Genomic DNA, 14,246 nt, shown 5'->3' on the forward strand with positions numbered 1-14,246 from the left:
CTGCGTTCTGTGCTATCTGAATACTCTCGTCTCTCTAGTCACTCTCAATGCTCTCAAGGGCGGCTTTGGTAAATTCTCTCCCCAACGTGACGTGATGCAATGCATTGTGGGGAAAGGAGACCGCTGTAAGATAGTATCAGAGGTGGAAAGTAACGAATTACATTTACTTGCGTTACTGTAATTCAGTAGCTTTTTTGTGTACTTCACAAAGTACTTGTGTACTTTAAGTAATTTTTAAAATCTGTAATTTTACTTTTACTTAAGTATATTTTGTTTGAAGTATTGTACTTCGCTACATTTTAAAACACATTAATTACTGAGTAAAAAAAAAAAAAAATAATAATAATAATTCGCTCCCTGGAAACTACGTCAGTAAATAATGGGCAGGAGAACAAACTGGCGCTAAAATCACAAGAAAGATGCAGACGGACAAAACAGGCGTTAGTGGTGCAGACACCGCTGAAAACGAAACCCAGTCATATTCTGAAGTTGAACTCAAAGGAAATGAAGTGAACCCCTGGCCATATTTATGCTCTATGCAGTGTAAACTGTGCTTACCTAGAGAGACCAAACTAGCAGCTTATAAAATCTCGACATCAACCCTTCGCAAGCATGTAGAGGTAAGCTAAATAATTGCAACGTTGCATTGGTGGTTAAAATGAAGCTTTGACATTTTAGCAAGAGGTTTTGCACAAATTAGCCAAAAAGACTGGTGCGGAGTGTGCGATTTATCTGGGATATATCGTCTGCTATAATGTCATTGTTGTTTTAACAATGTGCGCGCGCATTTGCAGTGTGTTCTTTCACTGTGTGATTCAGTCTGTTAAAATGCATTTAAACTGATCACAAAATTGAAGATATAGGGGCAGAAAATTTACATATATAATTTTCATATAGTAAATCAAAATCACACAAAGAATGCAGTCTTTTCCTCCAAAAATCATCATGATTATATACATATATATATATATATATATATATATATATATATATATATATATATATACATATATATATATATATATACACACATATATATATATATACACACATATATACATATATATATATATATATATATATATATATATATATACATATATATATATATATATACATATATATATATATATATATACATATATATATATATATATACATATATATATATATATATATACATATATATATACATATATATATATATATATATATATATATATATATATATATTACAACAGGTCAGTAAACAAGTTAATTAAGAGACTTGCGTTTTAGATACCATATTGCCTGTTTTTGCTCTATTTTTACAACAAAAAATAATTCCAAACATCGCCACCAAAGCACAGTTTTGCATCTCTGAGCAACATGACTGTTTAGTTCCTGAATTAATCAACCGTTTAAATGATTTGGTTCAATCGCAATGACTCACTTATTAACAGTGACTTGCTGACACATACTGGCCATTTTAAGTTCACAATTAAAGTATCTTTTGATTTTGTTTTTAAATAATTTATTTCTTATCATTTCAAATGAGTATTCAACATTTTATGTCTTGTATATCAAAAAATTATTCATGCATTTGTAACTGCAGGTTAAATGCATTCTTGTCCTGCACTAAACAGTGTGTAAATACATCTAAATGCCACTTCCGATGAAGCTTCTGCATTTCGTCTGCATTGAAAAGATGAGTTTGTTGATACTGATTTGCCTGGTAACAGCCCAAATGTCTTATTATTCTAAATAACTGATTTCTTTAATTAAAAACAACTAGTTTGAGATTAATAGGCCTGTGCCAGGGGTGTCAAACTCAGTTCCTGGAAGGCCATATAGCCCTGCAGAGTTTAGTTCTAACCCTGCTCCAGCACACATATCATGTAGTTTTCAAATAAGCCTAAATGATTAAATTAGCTGGATCAGATTTGTTTAATTAGGGTTATATCTAAACTGTGCAGGACACAGTTGGTCCCATTTTTGCCTCCCCATCACTGTTAAAATGTAACTAAGTAATTTTTACTCTGAGTAAATTTTAAACAAGCTACTTTTTACTTTTACTTGAGTAGATATTTAGACTGGTACTTTTACTTGAACTTAAGTAAAATTTAATTCATGTAATGGTACTAGAATATTTTTGTACTCTTTCCACCTCTGGATAGTATCTACTTTTTCGTATTATATTCCGTTTTGTGATACCCAACAACATAAAATACAATGGATAACACTGTAAATGTTTATTACCAACAAACAAATTGCACATATTCATAAAAAAATTAACCTTGCAACACGGCCTTTAATCACAGTCATTAACTTTGTATTCAGAGTTTAAGTCTTCCCAGTGCAGCACGAGGTTCCAGCGTGTCTCTCTCTCTCTCTCTCTCTCTCTCTCTGTGGTGACTCTGCTTATATCCGGTCTCTCCACGCCAATTACTGCAATCAAACACACTGCAGCCTTTCATGTGATGGGGAAAAGATCGAAAAAATAATTATATAATCAACACTTCCACGATTCGTTAAAGGGGGGGTGAAATGCTATTTCATGCATACTGAGTTTTTTACACTGTTAAAGAGTTGGATTCCCATGCTAAACATGGACAAAGTTTCAAAAATTAAGTTGTACGTTTGAAGGAGTATTTCTGTTCCAAAAATACTCCTTCCGGTTTGTCACAAGTTTCGGAAAGTTTTTTTCGAGTATGGCTCTGTGTGACGTTAGATGGAGCGGAATTTCCTTATATGGGTCCTAAGGGCACGTCTGCCGGAAGAGCGCGCGCTCCTGTATAGCAGAGCAATGAGAGGCTGAGCACAGACTCACTGATCAGAGCGAGAGCGTCGCAAAATGTCACAAAAGAAGTGTATTTTTGGTTGCCAGGGCAAGACAACCCTGCACAGATTACCAAAAAAAAAAAACAGCATTAAGGGACCAGTGGATGGAGTTTATTTTTACAGAGCATCAATGGAGTTGTGCAAGTGTTTGTGTTTGTTCCTGCATTTCGAAGATGCTTGTTTTACAAACGGATTTGCGTATCGTTTATTTCTTAAGGATGATGCAATCCCAATGAAAAAGGGCCACGATCGTGTGTTGGAACCGCAGGCGGTGAGTAAAACTGCTTCAAATATCTCTGCCTCCTTGTTAGTGCGTCCCCTCCCATGCCAGAGACCGGGGTTCGAGCCCCGCTCGGAGCGAGTCGTTGCTGCTGCTGCTCTCGTTCAGTTTCAGCCTCGGCATCTGATTCTGGATCATAAATATATGCTGAATCTGACTGTAAGCCATGGTTTGTTTTGGTTGGTTTTTTCCTCACAGTGTCACATCTTCCAAACACTCTCAACGCAAAAGCCTACTGGCGCTCTTGATTCTTAGCTCCGCCCACACGTCACGCCTCCAGTCGGTCATTTTTTTCCGGGAAAAATCGGTACAGACTATCTTTCTCTTATGAATATAATAAAACTAAAGACTTTTTAGAGTTATGAAGGATGCAGTACTACTCTATAGGTACTCAAGATTAACAGGATATTGAGTGAAAACGAGCATTTCACCCCCCCTTTAATCTCGACAGCTGTAATAGTAAAAAAAAAAAAAATATATATATATATATATATATATATATATATATATATATATATATATATATATATATATATATATATATGAGAGGGGTTTCACATGTAATATGCATTTCGAATGCAAAGATGCCAGCCAATCACAACAGTTGTGGTTTACTCGGAGTCTCACAGCAGACACGCCCCTTCAAACAGAGCATTCAACCCAGAGGGCTAATGCCAGGATATAAAAATGCTTTTTATTTCTAAATTTTAAATGTAAAAATCATACTAACAATATAAATACACCTAAGGAAACATTAAAAAGCATTTAAAGAAAAGGAAATAATCCATGTCATTGGACCTTTAAAGCATCATCAGTACCCCTGCCATTATTATATATATATATATATATATATATATATATATATATATATATATGTTCTTCAAGTACTAGAAATCCAGCTGTCCATGGTGAAAAGTAGTCTGTGCTGCAGGCTGTGGTAGATTAACACTTACCATAAGTATTCGTTTAACTAACATCTTTAAAGCCCTCATTTGATGTTTTGGGTATTTTGGATAAATAGCCAGATTGCAAAAAGATTGAATCACAAGATTCAGCTGTATCTATTAAATCCTTGAATCACACTTTTACATTAAAATCTGTGTTTGTGCTGTCGCTGAACTTGCAAAATCTTATCATTATTTCTTTACTGAAATACTGGGATAAAAGTTTATAGTTTGAATATAAACACTGTTGTCTACAATAATGATCAAAATAATAATAATCAGAGTACATCACCTTTACCAAAAGGGTGACGGTTCAAATAAAGATTGTATCAATTACAACATAATGCCAGCAGGTGGAGACAAGTGACTTGAAAAAAAAGATTCATTTAAAAACATTGATTAATTCAGGAATGAAGCGAAGTGAATTCTTTATGAGCGAGTCTTTGAATCAACTTCAGCAGTTCAACTTAATTTGTTTTAACAGTTCATTGAATACTGAATATATTTTATAAATAGACTGCAGCCATTTTTACTAGAAACTCATTCATTAAACGTTATTTTGTTTAGTTGTCTTTTTTTCAGAATCGTGGTGTGAGAACAGTGATATCCATTTTAAAAATAAAATGTTTTTTCTTCATTTTTACATACATCCCAGATTGCGCAGCTCTATTTTGGTAATTTATCCACATGTAATGTAAACAAATAAATTACCTTTAATTTTTAAAGCATCGAGGATGTGGTCAGATAGGCTCAGCATCCGGAACGTTTATTGTGTATTCTACAAATGCATTTACTTATTTAATAAAATGTGTTGCTGTTCTGTTTTAAGAAATCTTAATATATTCCTAAATGCATCTACTTTCAGAAGGCCAAATAAAGTGCTTTTGTTTCTCATAGAAACACACAGCATCACCCTGACATGACTGCTTCAACACTAACTGTGGTTACTGAAACCATGCATCTTTGTTTGCGTGAATATTTGAGCGGCATTACTGACCATGGTGTTACCTTTTGTCTTTATTGTCTGTTGATGCTTCTGACTTTATAAAAATAATAATAATGAAAAAAAAGGGTTATATGATTGATTTAAATTCTTCCTTTCTCTTTGGAGTGTTACAAGCTCTTGGTGCATGAAGAATGTCTGTAAAGTTACAAAGAGTAAAGTCTCAAATCCAAAGAGATATTCATCAAAGTTAAGACTCAGCCACACCCCCCTAAAACACCTAGTTTAAACACGTCCCCATGTCTACATCACTATGTGGGAATATTTGTGTTATCTGTCCTGTGTCCTGCAGCCCAGGGCAAATTACTTTGTTACTACATTTCTATTGCTTTCCACATTGAAGGACTTTCGTTTTGTTTCATGAGTTCACGTTTGCATATAATTAGCTGAGGTATGGTATGCAGATTTGGTGTGCTGTCCGGGGAAGGGGCTCCGAGCCTAGAGTACCCCCCCCCCACCTTTCCCATCTAATTTTAAAGTGAACTCGAAGTGAGGAGATGGGGTGGAGGAGGGATGCTGATAAACCGTCAATGGATAGAGGTAAGTCAGGAATATTTATACTGTGGGAGTGATTACTAGATTGTGGTCCACCTGTGTCGATTAGGCTGACGCGCTCCTCCCGAACCTTGTTAATGAGAAAATCTTTTTTTTTTATTTTAAGACGTTTAAAGTTTAAAACACATTCAAAACCTAATTTGTACATTGTGAATGAATGATGCTTTATATACCGTCACAGTTACTCACAGCCGCATTCACATGTTTTGCGCATGAGCCACACACAGCCCAACATTAAATCGGTTAACCGGCCATCGATAGCCTTAATCGATTGCATTTCTAATATTCATATATATCATTTCATTATCAATATCACACAAAGAGAGCTTTTTATTTCTTTAAATATCAGCATGACTACATATAGATTTTTTTTTTTTTACAGTTCAATAAATGAAGATAATTAAGAGACACCATATGGCCTCTTTTTGCTCTATTTCGACAACAAAAATAGTTCCAAGCACAGCCACCATAGCAGTTTTACATCTCCGAGCAACTTAAAAGTGTTTCATTCCTGAATAAGTCAACTATTAAATTATTTTGTTCAATCGCAATGACACACTTATTAACAGTGACTTTCTGACACCTTCTGGCAGTTTTAATTTTACATGTAATGTATCTTTTGAGTATTGAACATTTTATGTCTTATATATCAAAACATTATTTCTGCATTTGTAACTGCAAGTTGAATTAATATATATTTCCTGCATTAAATACATTTAAATGCCACTTAAGATTAAGCTTCTTGAGTTGAATTGCAAAGTTGAATTTTGCTGATACTGATTTAATTTGCCTGGTAACAGCCCAAATGTCTTCTTATTCTAAATAACAGATTCCTATAATTAAGAACAAATAGTTTGTAGTAGCATCTGGTCGATGCTACAAAGCACTGAGCACCAGAATGCCCTGACCCAGAAACAGTTTCATCACTAAGGCAATCCATCTCATTAACACCGGACATTAATTGTGGAACACACACTATTTATACATTTATTTAACACTTAGTCGACATTTCAATTTGCACATAATACTGTATACTTGTGCATACAACTGTCTACTGTTAAATATCTGTATATACAATTTTCAATTTTTTTTTATTCCTTATTTACATGTTTTTTTGTTTTTGTTTTTTGGTCTATCACTGTCATTCTGTGTGTAAACATACCTGGCAATAAAAGCTGATTCTGATATAAGCCCATGTAATTCCTCCTAAGTTCCTGTAAGTTCCTCCTTCCCTCTGTTAAAAACTTAGTAAAGACGGTTCCTACACATTTCCATTTCAAAATTCCATACTTTTCCAGACTCAAATTTCCAAACCTCTCTGTTGATTTTCAGACCATATTTAACATAAATGGTTAATAGTGCCATTATTTTCAGCTTTATATTTGGTATAGTCATCTGTAAATATTTTTTCCCCATTGATTTCCTCGAAGTGACAACATGCATAATCATTCATATGAAAAATGTTTAGCATGCTTATGCATTAAGATCTTTTTGCATCACTGCCATCCTACTATGAATAAAACGAGAGCATGAATGCATATGAATTAAGATATCTACCTGCTCCAAAATGATCAGTTCTTACAGTAGTACTTCTAATATCAAGGCCTAATGTCCAAATGAGCAGAACATTTGGATTGTCACTTTTTTTTTTTTTACTAGTCAATTCAAAAATGTTACTACATGATTCAAGTTACTTTTTCTTTCCTAAGCTAGAAAAAAAAAAAAAATGTCTTATACATACTATGTGTTATCTGGTATGATGAATTTATTTTCACTAAATTCTGAATTTTACATTGTATATAAAAAAAAAGAAATCTGGGCAAAAGTCTGTAAATACAAATATTTTTCCATACTCTGCTTTCTTTTTCATACTTTCCAGACATAGAAAATACTTCAATCAAATTCTGTACTTTTACAAGCCCCATAGGAACCCTGTCAAAAATAATGTATACTTGGCGTAAATTTTAAATAAGCAACTTTTACTTGAGTACATTTTTTGTCTGGTACTTTTATTTGTAAAATGCCAATCATGTAATGGTACGTTTACTTTTTTTTTCTTTTACTTTGAGTAGATTTCTTTTTGCACTCTTTCCACCTATCACTGACATGAAGGTTCATGTGATTGTTAAGTTTCTGTTTTGTTGTGACGCTCTTTCCACACAGGTTACAGCTGTAAGGCTTCTCTCTAGTGTGAACTTTCATGTGTGTTTGAAAGTTTCCTCGTTGAACGAAACGTTTTCCACATTGATGGCAGGTGAAAGGCTTCTCTCCAGTGTGAATCATCATGTGCATTCTGAGGCCGGATCGATTACTGAAAGTGTTTCCACACTCTGAACAGATGAGACGACGTCTAATTGGTTTCTCCTTAGCTTTTGCTGGTGGAGGAGTCTCTTCAGTTTTTTCTCCAGTACTGAAATCATTATGCTTTGCACATTGCTCTTGTTCCTGCTCTTGTTCCTGTTTCTTATGCTGCTTTTGAATCTCCTCTATTATTGCCATCAGGTCTAGGATGAAAAGAGACGGATAAGAGTTAAACCCTGTTTAAGCACAACAGCAGAAAAGAGAACAATAATGGCCCAAATCTGCCATTTATTGAAGGGATACTCCACCCCAAAAACAAAATTTTGTCATTTATCACTTACCCCCATGTTGTTCCAAAACCGTAAAAAGCTTTGTTCGTCTTGGATGAAAACAGAGACGGCTTGTTGTTTTGAGGTGGAGTATCCTTTTAAGGAATGTCAAACACAGATTGTGGAGTTAAAATCCAACCTGCTACAATTTACCTACCTCTAGATTTCAACAAAGTTAGTGTTCGAGCAAAACTCTGCAAAACTCCGGTTTGTGATTTCCTTGGTCTAAAATATTAAAGACTATTATGCATTTATGAATAATAGCAGTCAGGATTTAAGTCCTATTGTTAAACAAACTGTGCTTATCTCTTCTAGAATTATTAGATCACAACATTTTCCAAGTATAACTTATGATCAGGCATTTGTGGACAAGAAATTAATGGTTTATGTCCTATTTGTTAATGAAGAGTGGAGTGTCAGAAGGGTCAGGTTTAGGCCCTTTGCTTTTTTCTTTGTATAGGTTTCCTTGAGACATTACGGTAACAACACTTTTCACTTCACAAAGTACTAGTGTAACAGGAACTATATAACTACATTTTGTAACAACAATATGTATAAGAGTGACTGGAACCATTTGATCCAGGGGGTAGAGATGGATAGGTTTAGGGGTGGGAATGGGATCCAAGGGGTAGAGATGGGGAAGTTTATGGGTGGAAATGGGATCCAGGGGGTGGAGATGGGTAGGTTTAGGGGTGGAAATGGGATCCAGGGGGTAGAGATGGGTAGGTTTGGGGATATGTAAAGTGGGGGGAGTTGGTGCTTCATTGTAATATTAGTGTACTTACATGGTAACTCCTCAGGAACTGTCCACAGTATAAAGTGTTAACATTCTGGACACCAATCACAATTTGTATATAAAGCCTAACTTACTGGCTGCTGCTTTGTAACATCAGAGAAATTACATGATAAAATCTAATATAAAGTGGACCTGTTAGTCCTGTTAACACAATTGTACTTTCATTACCATAAAGTGTTGCTATCAATGTCTTGTTATACATTTGTACTTATACTATTCAGTGGGTTGTTACATTTGTGTATTTACACAGATATTACAGCTCTAGATACTGTGTTCCAATGTGCAATGTGCGTTTACATACTATGTACATACTAAGTACAGAGGTATTAGAGACAGTTATTATAAAGTGGGACCAAATATCAAATATGAGATGGCTAGTAATATTCTTGAACTAAAAACTTTCTTTGAACTGAATTCTAAATACTTAACTTCTACATTTATAGAACAGCATTCTTGCTCAGAAATTATTTAGGGTCAACTAATAAGCTCGAGTTGTTTTAAAATGCAGTGACTTAAGTGCTTTACAGACTTTACAGTATTTATTACAGACTCTAAGGTCATGTCCACACTACAAAATTTTTTATTGAAAATACATATTTTTATCTCATTTTGGCTAGGGGTGGGAGAAAATAATTTCTGCATCGATGCATCGCGATTCTCTCTCCAACGATTCAGAATCGATTTTACCAGATACGTAATGACGCGGAGTTTGCTTTAGAAACACCCATACCCTAATCTCTTCTAATTCCTTGCACACATACACCACTCGAACTTTCCGTACAATAATTTTTCATAAAGGTCAGACGGTTGAAGCAAATTACATGGACATTTGCGGGCTTCATTGCACAGGATGCGCTATGTGAGACACGCTTTACACTTGAAGTGTGTAGTCTCTCCAGTCTGTATTTTCCTTACAAATGCTCTACGAAGTCATAATTTGTGTGGTTTGGAATGCAGTGGACCTCACTAACAGAAAACGTCTTTTAATTTACAAATACCAATGCATGCTTTGTTTTTAAAGACTGCTCTTACATGCAGCTGTGCGTAACTCACAGTAAGGTTTAATGCACTTGCGTCTCAAAATGTTTTTTTCATAACACAAAATTTATGTAAACACAGCCAGTTATTAGGGTTGCCACCCGTCCCTTAAAATACGGAATTGTACCTTATTTAAGGTAAAATGATTTATCCCACATTTTACAAAAGCCAACACATATTTGAATAAATAACTATTTTGTTGTATTATTTTCTATTTATCGGCCGAATAATTCTGGCTGCCTAACATTCAGAGTATCCCTAGTAAATAGTATGTTATTGCGTTGATGATAGTATACAGCGCCTGATAGTAGTCCCCAGCTAGGTAACTAGTTATGATACATGGTATGGCAGCAAAGCTTGATTATAACGTGGAATGAGAGTAAAGTTTCTAGCCATAGCCTAGAAAATCACAACTTTTCATTTCCTGTCGGTTCTAGTACACTGTAACTACAAAAGAGACTAGTTTTAAATAGGAAAATATCAAAACTCTTTGGTCATTTTTGAGCGAGGTGCTAACGGTCTAATCAGATTCAATGATCAATGCTTAGCTAAAAATACTACCGCCAGACCTGGAGATCGACTGAATGGATTCAAAAACGGTAAAACTCTTGTCAAGTTATAAAATGAGCATATATCCAAAAAAAGTGGAGTGTTCCTTTAAAGTGATGGATTTATTTGGGGTACTTCTCTATTATTTTTTTCAGGGTACTTCTATATCTTTTTTTATTTTTTTATTTAATGCTCAACATGCTAATATTAACAAATTTACAGCTTGTAAGTAGGATCTTGTCAGCTAAACTTGAAGGCAGCATTATTATTTGTCATGTGATCTAAACATGTCTGTCCAAATGAGACACTCCATGTACCTGCAGTAGTTATGACACTCTTATGATATTCTTCAAAAATATATTAATTTCTGTACAGCTGAACATTTTTTATAAAAAAACAAATGAGCGAGTTTTGAGAATGAAAACCCACCTAATCCGTCATCATCACTATCTTCATGTTTGACTCTGATTGTTTCCTCAATTTTCACATCTTCACTCTCTTCTTTAATAAACGCCATCTTTATAACAGTGTCACGTGGATCTCAGTCGCTTCACCTTTTCTGTATAAGATGAGAAAAGATGAACAGAAAAATAAATAAGAAAGCTATAATTTAAAATAAATCTGTGGGTGCATCCAATCAGTTACCTATTCCAGAGTAAAAGTTTGTATACTTAAATAAATTACATGATTATCCAAAAACACACACAAAAAAACAATAGCTTTATAAATTTAATAAAACTATTTCGGCGTACATGGTTTGCATTGGTATTTATTGACATTTAAACGTTTACTTTTTTAAAAACACCTGCAGTTTGTTTGTAAAAGTTGCCGTTAACGTAGACTAACCATGTTCTGTACACAACGATGTTCAGTACAGGTGACGTTTAAGCACTGATTGGTGAATAAATAGTTTCAGGTAGTACATAAACTATGTATCGGTGTCATCCTTATTTCTCCCTCTTTCACCCCCAATGTAAACAGAGACCCATCTGCTGTTTGTTTCAGTAAGATTTTAGTAAGTTTGCTCAGTGCACCCACCGCGCTAGGAAATGGATGGTGGGCAAGAAATATTTTAAAACTTCAGCTTGGGAGGGAAGATAACTAGAGCAGCAAAATTGTAAATTTCTATTTAATTTATGTTACCCACAGTACTACAGCCTTTATGAAACTAATATTATGTTATCACAAATTGTTAAATAAATTACCTTTTCTTGAATAAATGCTTTGAAATGGGAGCTTTTAAACACTAGCAGCGTTCACATGGACACTACTAATCAGATCGTAATAGGACTAGAAGCACAGTCAGCATAAAAAAGTGACATGTAAACACGTCAATCGGATTTAATTGGCCAGATCCGACTAAAATTTTGATCGGATTGTAAAGGGTGGTTTATTCCTTTTGTAATCCGAGTGAGAGGACATAACTTGATCGGATTGAATAGACCCTTTTACAGCCCACGTGATCAAATAGTTGTGCGCGCATTTTGGCAACGGAAGAGGTGTTGTTCCCCAGTGGTTCTAACGTGTTAGCAACTCCGAAAGCTTATCAAAACGGTTTCCCAGCATCAAAATGCCTGACTGTTGCGTTTACAGTTGCACTAATCGATATTCCACCAATGGGCTTAAGTTTTATAGGATTTCAACAGGATCACGGCTGTTTCAGAAGAACCGGCGGCGCCTGTGGCTGCAGGCGATTAAACGCGTTGATTGGAACGAGGACATAATAAAAAATGCTCGAGTCTGCAGCACCCACTTTATATCAGGTATATCTATGTAATCTTGGTTTATCTATGTAATCTTGAGTTTACTGGAAAGCATGGTTTACATTATTGATTGTCTGTATGGTGTAGTGTATCAGTGCAGATGAAGTTTGATGACCACATGCATCTAGTTTCATAAACTGCCGTTGGATTTGGCTAGTAAACAAACAGTGTGTGTGTTATTTGCAGATGAGGCATAGTTAGACTATAGTAATTCTCGTTTACATTAGTGAAGTTTCACAAATAAGTGTCCTGTCTTTATAAAACACCTCTTTCACTCAGCGTATGTGAAGTGGAACAGGAACATGTCCCACCAGTCCTTGTTTAAGACACTAGTTTTGGGTGTGGGAAGGGGCACTTTTACCCTTTTTTTTATTAAGTAATGTTAAGCAGCACAACAGTTCATGTGCTGTTCGTCGCCTAATTAGGACATATCATGTGTGCTTTTAAAACAGCATGCAACAGCAGCGGAAACTCTGTATATTCATGCAGTGTGTGCATGTCAGAAGAGTAAAACCTGATCAGAGGCTTGTGACATATAAACGCGCATATCAACCCAATCACTTTATTCAGCGTGCATGTAAACGCTATGTTCGTATTCGTCAATAAGGATTAATTCATTCCGATCGAAGCAAAAAGTGTCCATGTAAAAGCCCCTAGTGATTGCGGGCGATGTACACCTGAGACAGGCAGCAGAAATATCTTACGTTATTAATTTTTCGCATTATTGGATGATCTTTTTAATTATTGTTAATCAGTGCAAAGTGTTTGCGCTTCTTGTCTTCAGAAAGACATGGAAATGGTATTCACTAATGCTTCTTCACGTGGTTCATTCTTAAAGCAGCAATTAACTTGCATTTTTTAACCAAGTAAAAAGGTGCACATCTTTCATATTCACTTGTGTACACTGGCGGAGGAGGAACTTTTCTCAACTTTTAACAAAAACTATTGGTCCTAAATACATCAATCACAGTGTGGCCTGTATAATAGGTATCCCCCCGGAGAAGGAGCACACAAACATGCGCGTCTGTCTTTTAACAACGGAGGAGTGCTCGCTGGCGCGTGCGGAACATGGTTAGTCTACGTCACATGTGTTTTGTTTTGAGCAGCAAAACTCGTCGAGCGACTCAAAACAATGTATAACTGTGTTAATCGTTTGGTTTAATTGACTCTTATATGCACAAAGCCTTGTGCTTGCGTTCACTGATCCACAGTAACTGAACCCGAATTTATGATAAATTGTGTTTGACAACAAAGGAGTGTAATGAGACGCGGGAGCCATTAACGTTACTCATAGAAAATAACATGCCTTGACGTGAGAGTAGGTACGACAATGTTGCATTCAAGTAAAGTTTGAGAAACCTGTTAAACTGCTTAAGTCGATTGTATTAATTTAAAACCAACCTTTCTGTAGTCGATGCACAACAACAAATGCCCGAGTGCGGCGTAGCGTTGTGACGTCACATCGCCAAACCAAAATAAAAGTCCTGTGCACGCGAGCACAAAAGTAGAGGAATTTAGGGTTGACTAGTGATGTGACATTTGAACCGAGGCTTGTGTCGAGAAAAAAGGGGCGTGCCAGATGAAGCCGCGATTCGAGGCTCGTGTTGTTAACATGGAAATCACGTGACTGATGACAAACGAGGCCTCGGTTTGTGTAGTGTCGGTTCCGGATAGAGTCAGCGAGTCAAGATAGTTGTGTCGTCATCGTTATTGTGTCATATATGTGTTGGGGCTGTATATTATTGTATTATATCAGGTTATATTAGTTATAGTGTATTGTTATTATTAATTAAAGTAGTTATATTATATTATTTTTATATTAATTAGATAAGATTTTTTGGATTGATTTTTTTATTTTATTTGGACTG

At 35.3% G+C, this 14,246-nt stretch overlaps 1 protein-coding gene across 1 annotated transcript; it reads right to left on the reverse strand.

Moving 5' to 3' along the window:
* Positions 1-6,563: 6,563 nt before the first annotated feature.
* On the reverse strand, positions 6,564-13,928 carry LOC127956081 (gastrula zinc finger protein XlCGF49.1). The gene is made up of 3 exons (XM_052553860.1): positions 13,780-13,928; positions 11,045-11,174; positions 6,564-8,106 (listed from the first exon to the last, which is right to left on the reverse strand). Exons 2-3 carry the CDS (start codon positions 11,130-11,132, stop codon positions 7,646-7,648), a joined length of 549 nt encoding a protein of 182 aa, XP_052409820.1. The 5' UTR covers positions 11,133-11,174; positions 13,780-13,928; the 3' UTR covers positions 6,564-7,645.
* Between the last annotated feature and the right edge of the window lie 318 nt (positions 13,929-14,246).

Source organism: Carassius gibelio, chromosome B4 (genome assembly GCF_023724105.1).
Source record: "Carassius gibelio isolate Cgi1373 ecotype wild population from Czech Republic chromosome B4, carGib1.2-hapl.c, whole genome shotgun sequence".
Lineage (NCBI taxonomy): Eukaryota > Metazoa > Chordata > Actinopteri > Cypriniformes > Cyprinidae > Carassius > Carassius gibelio.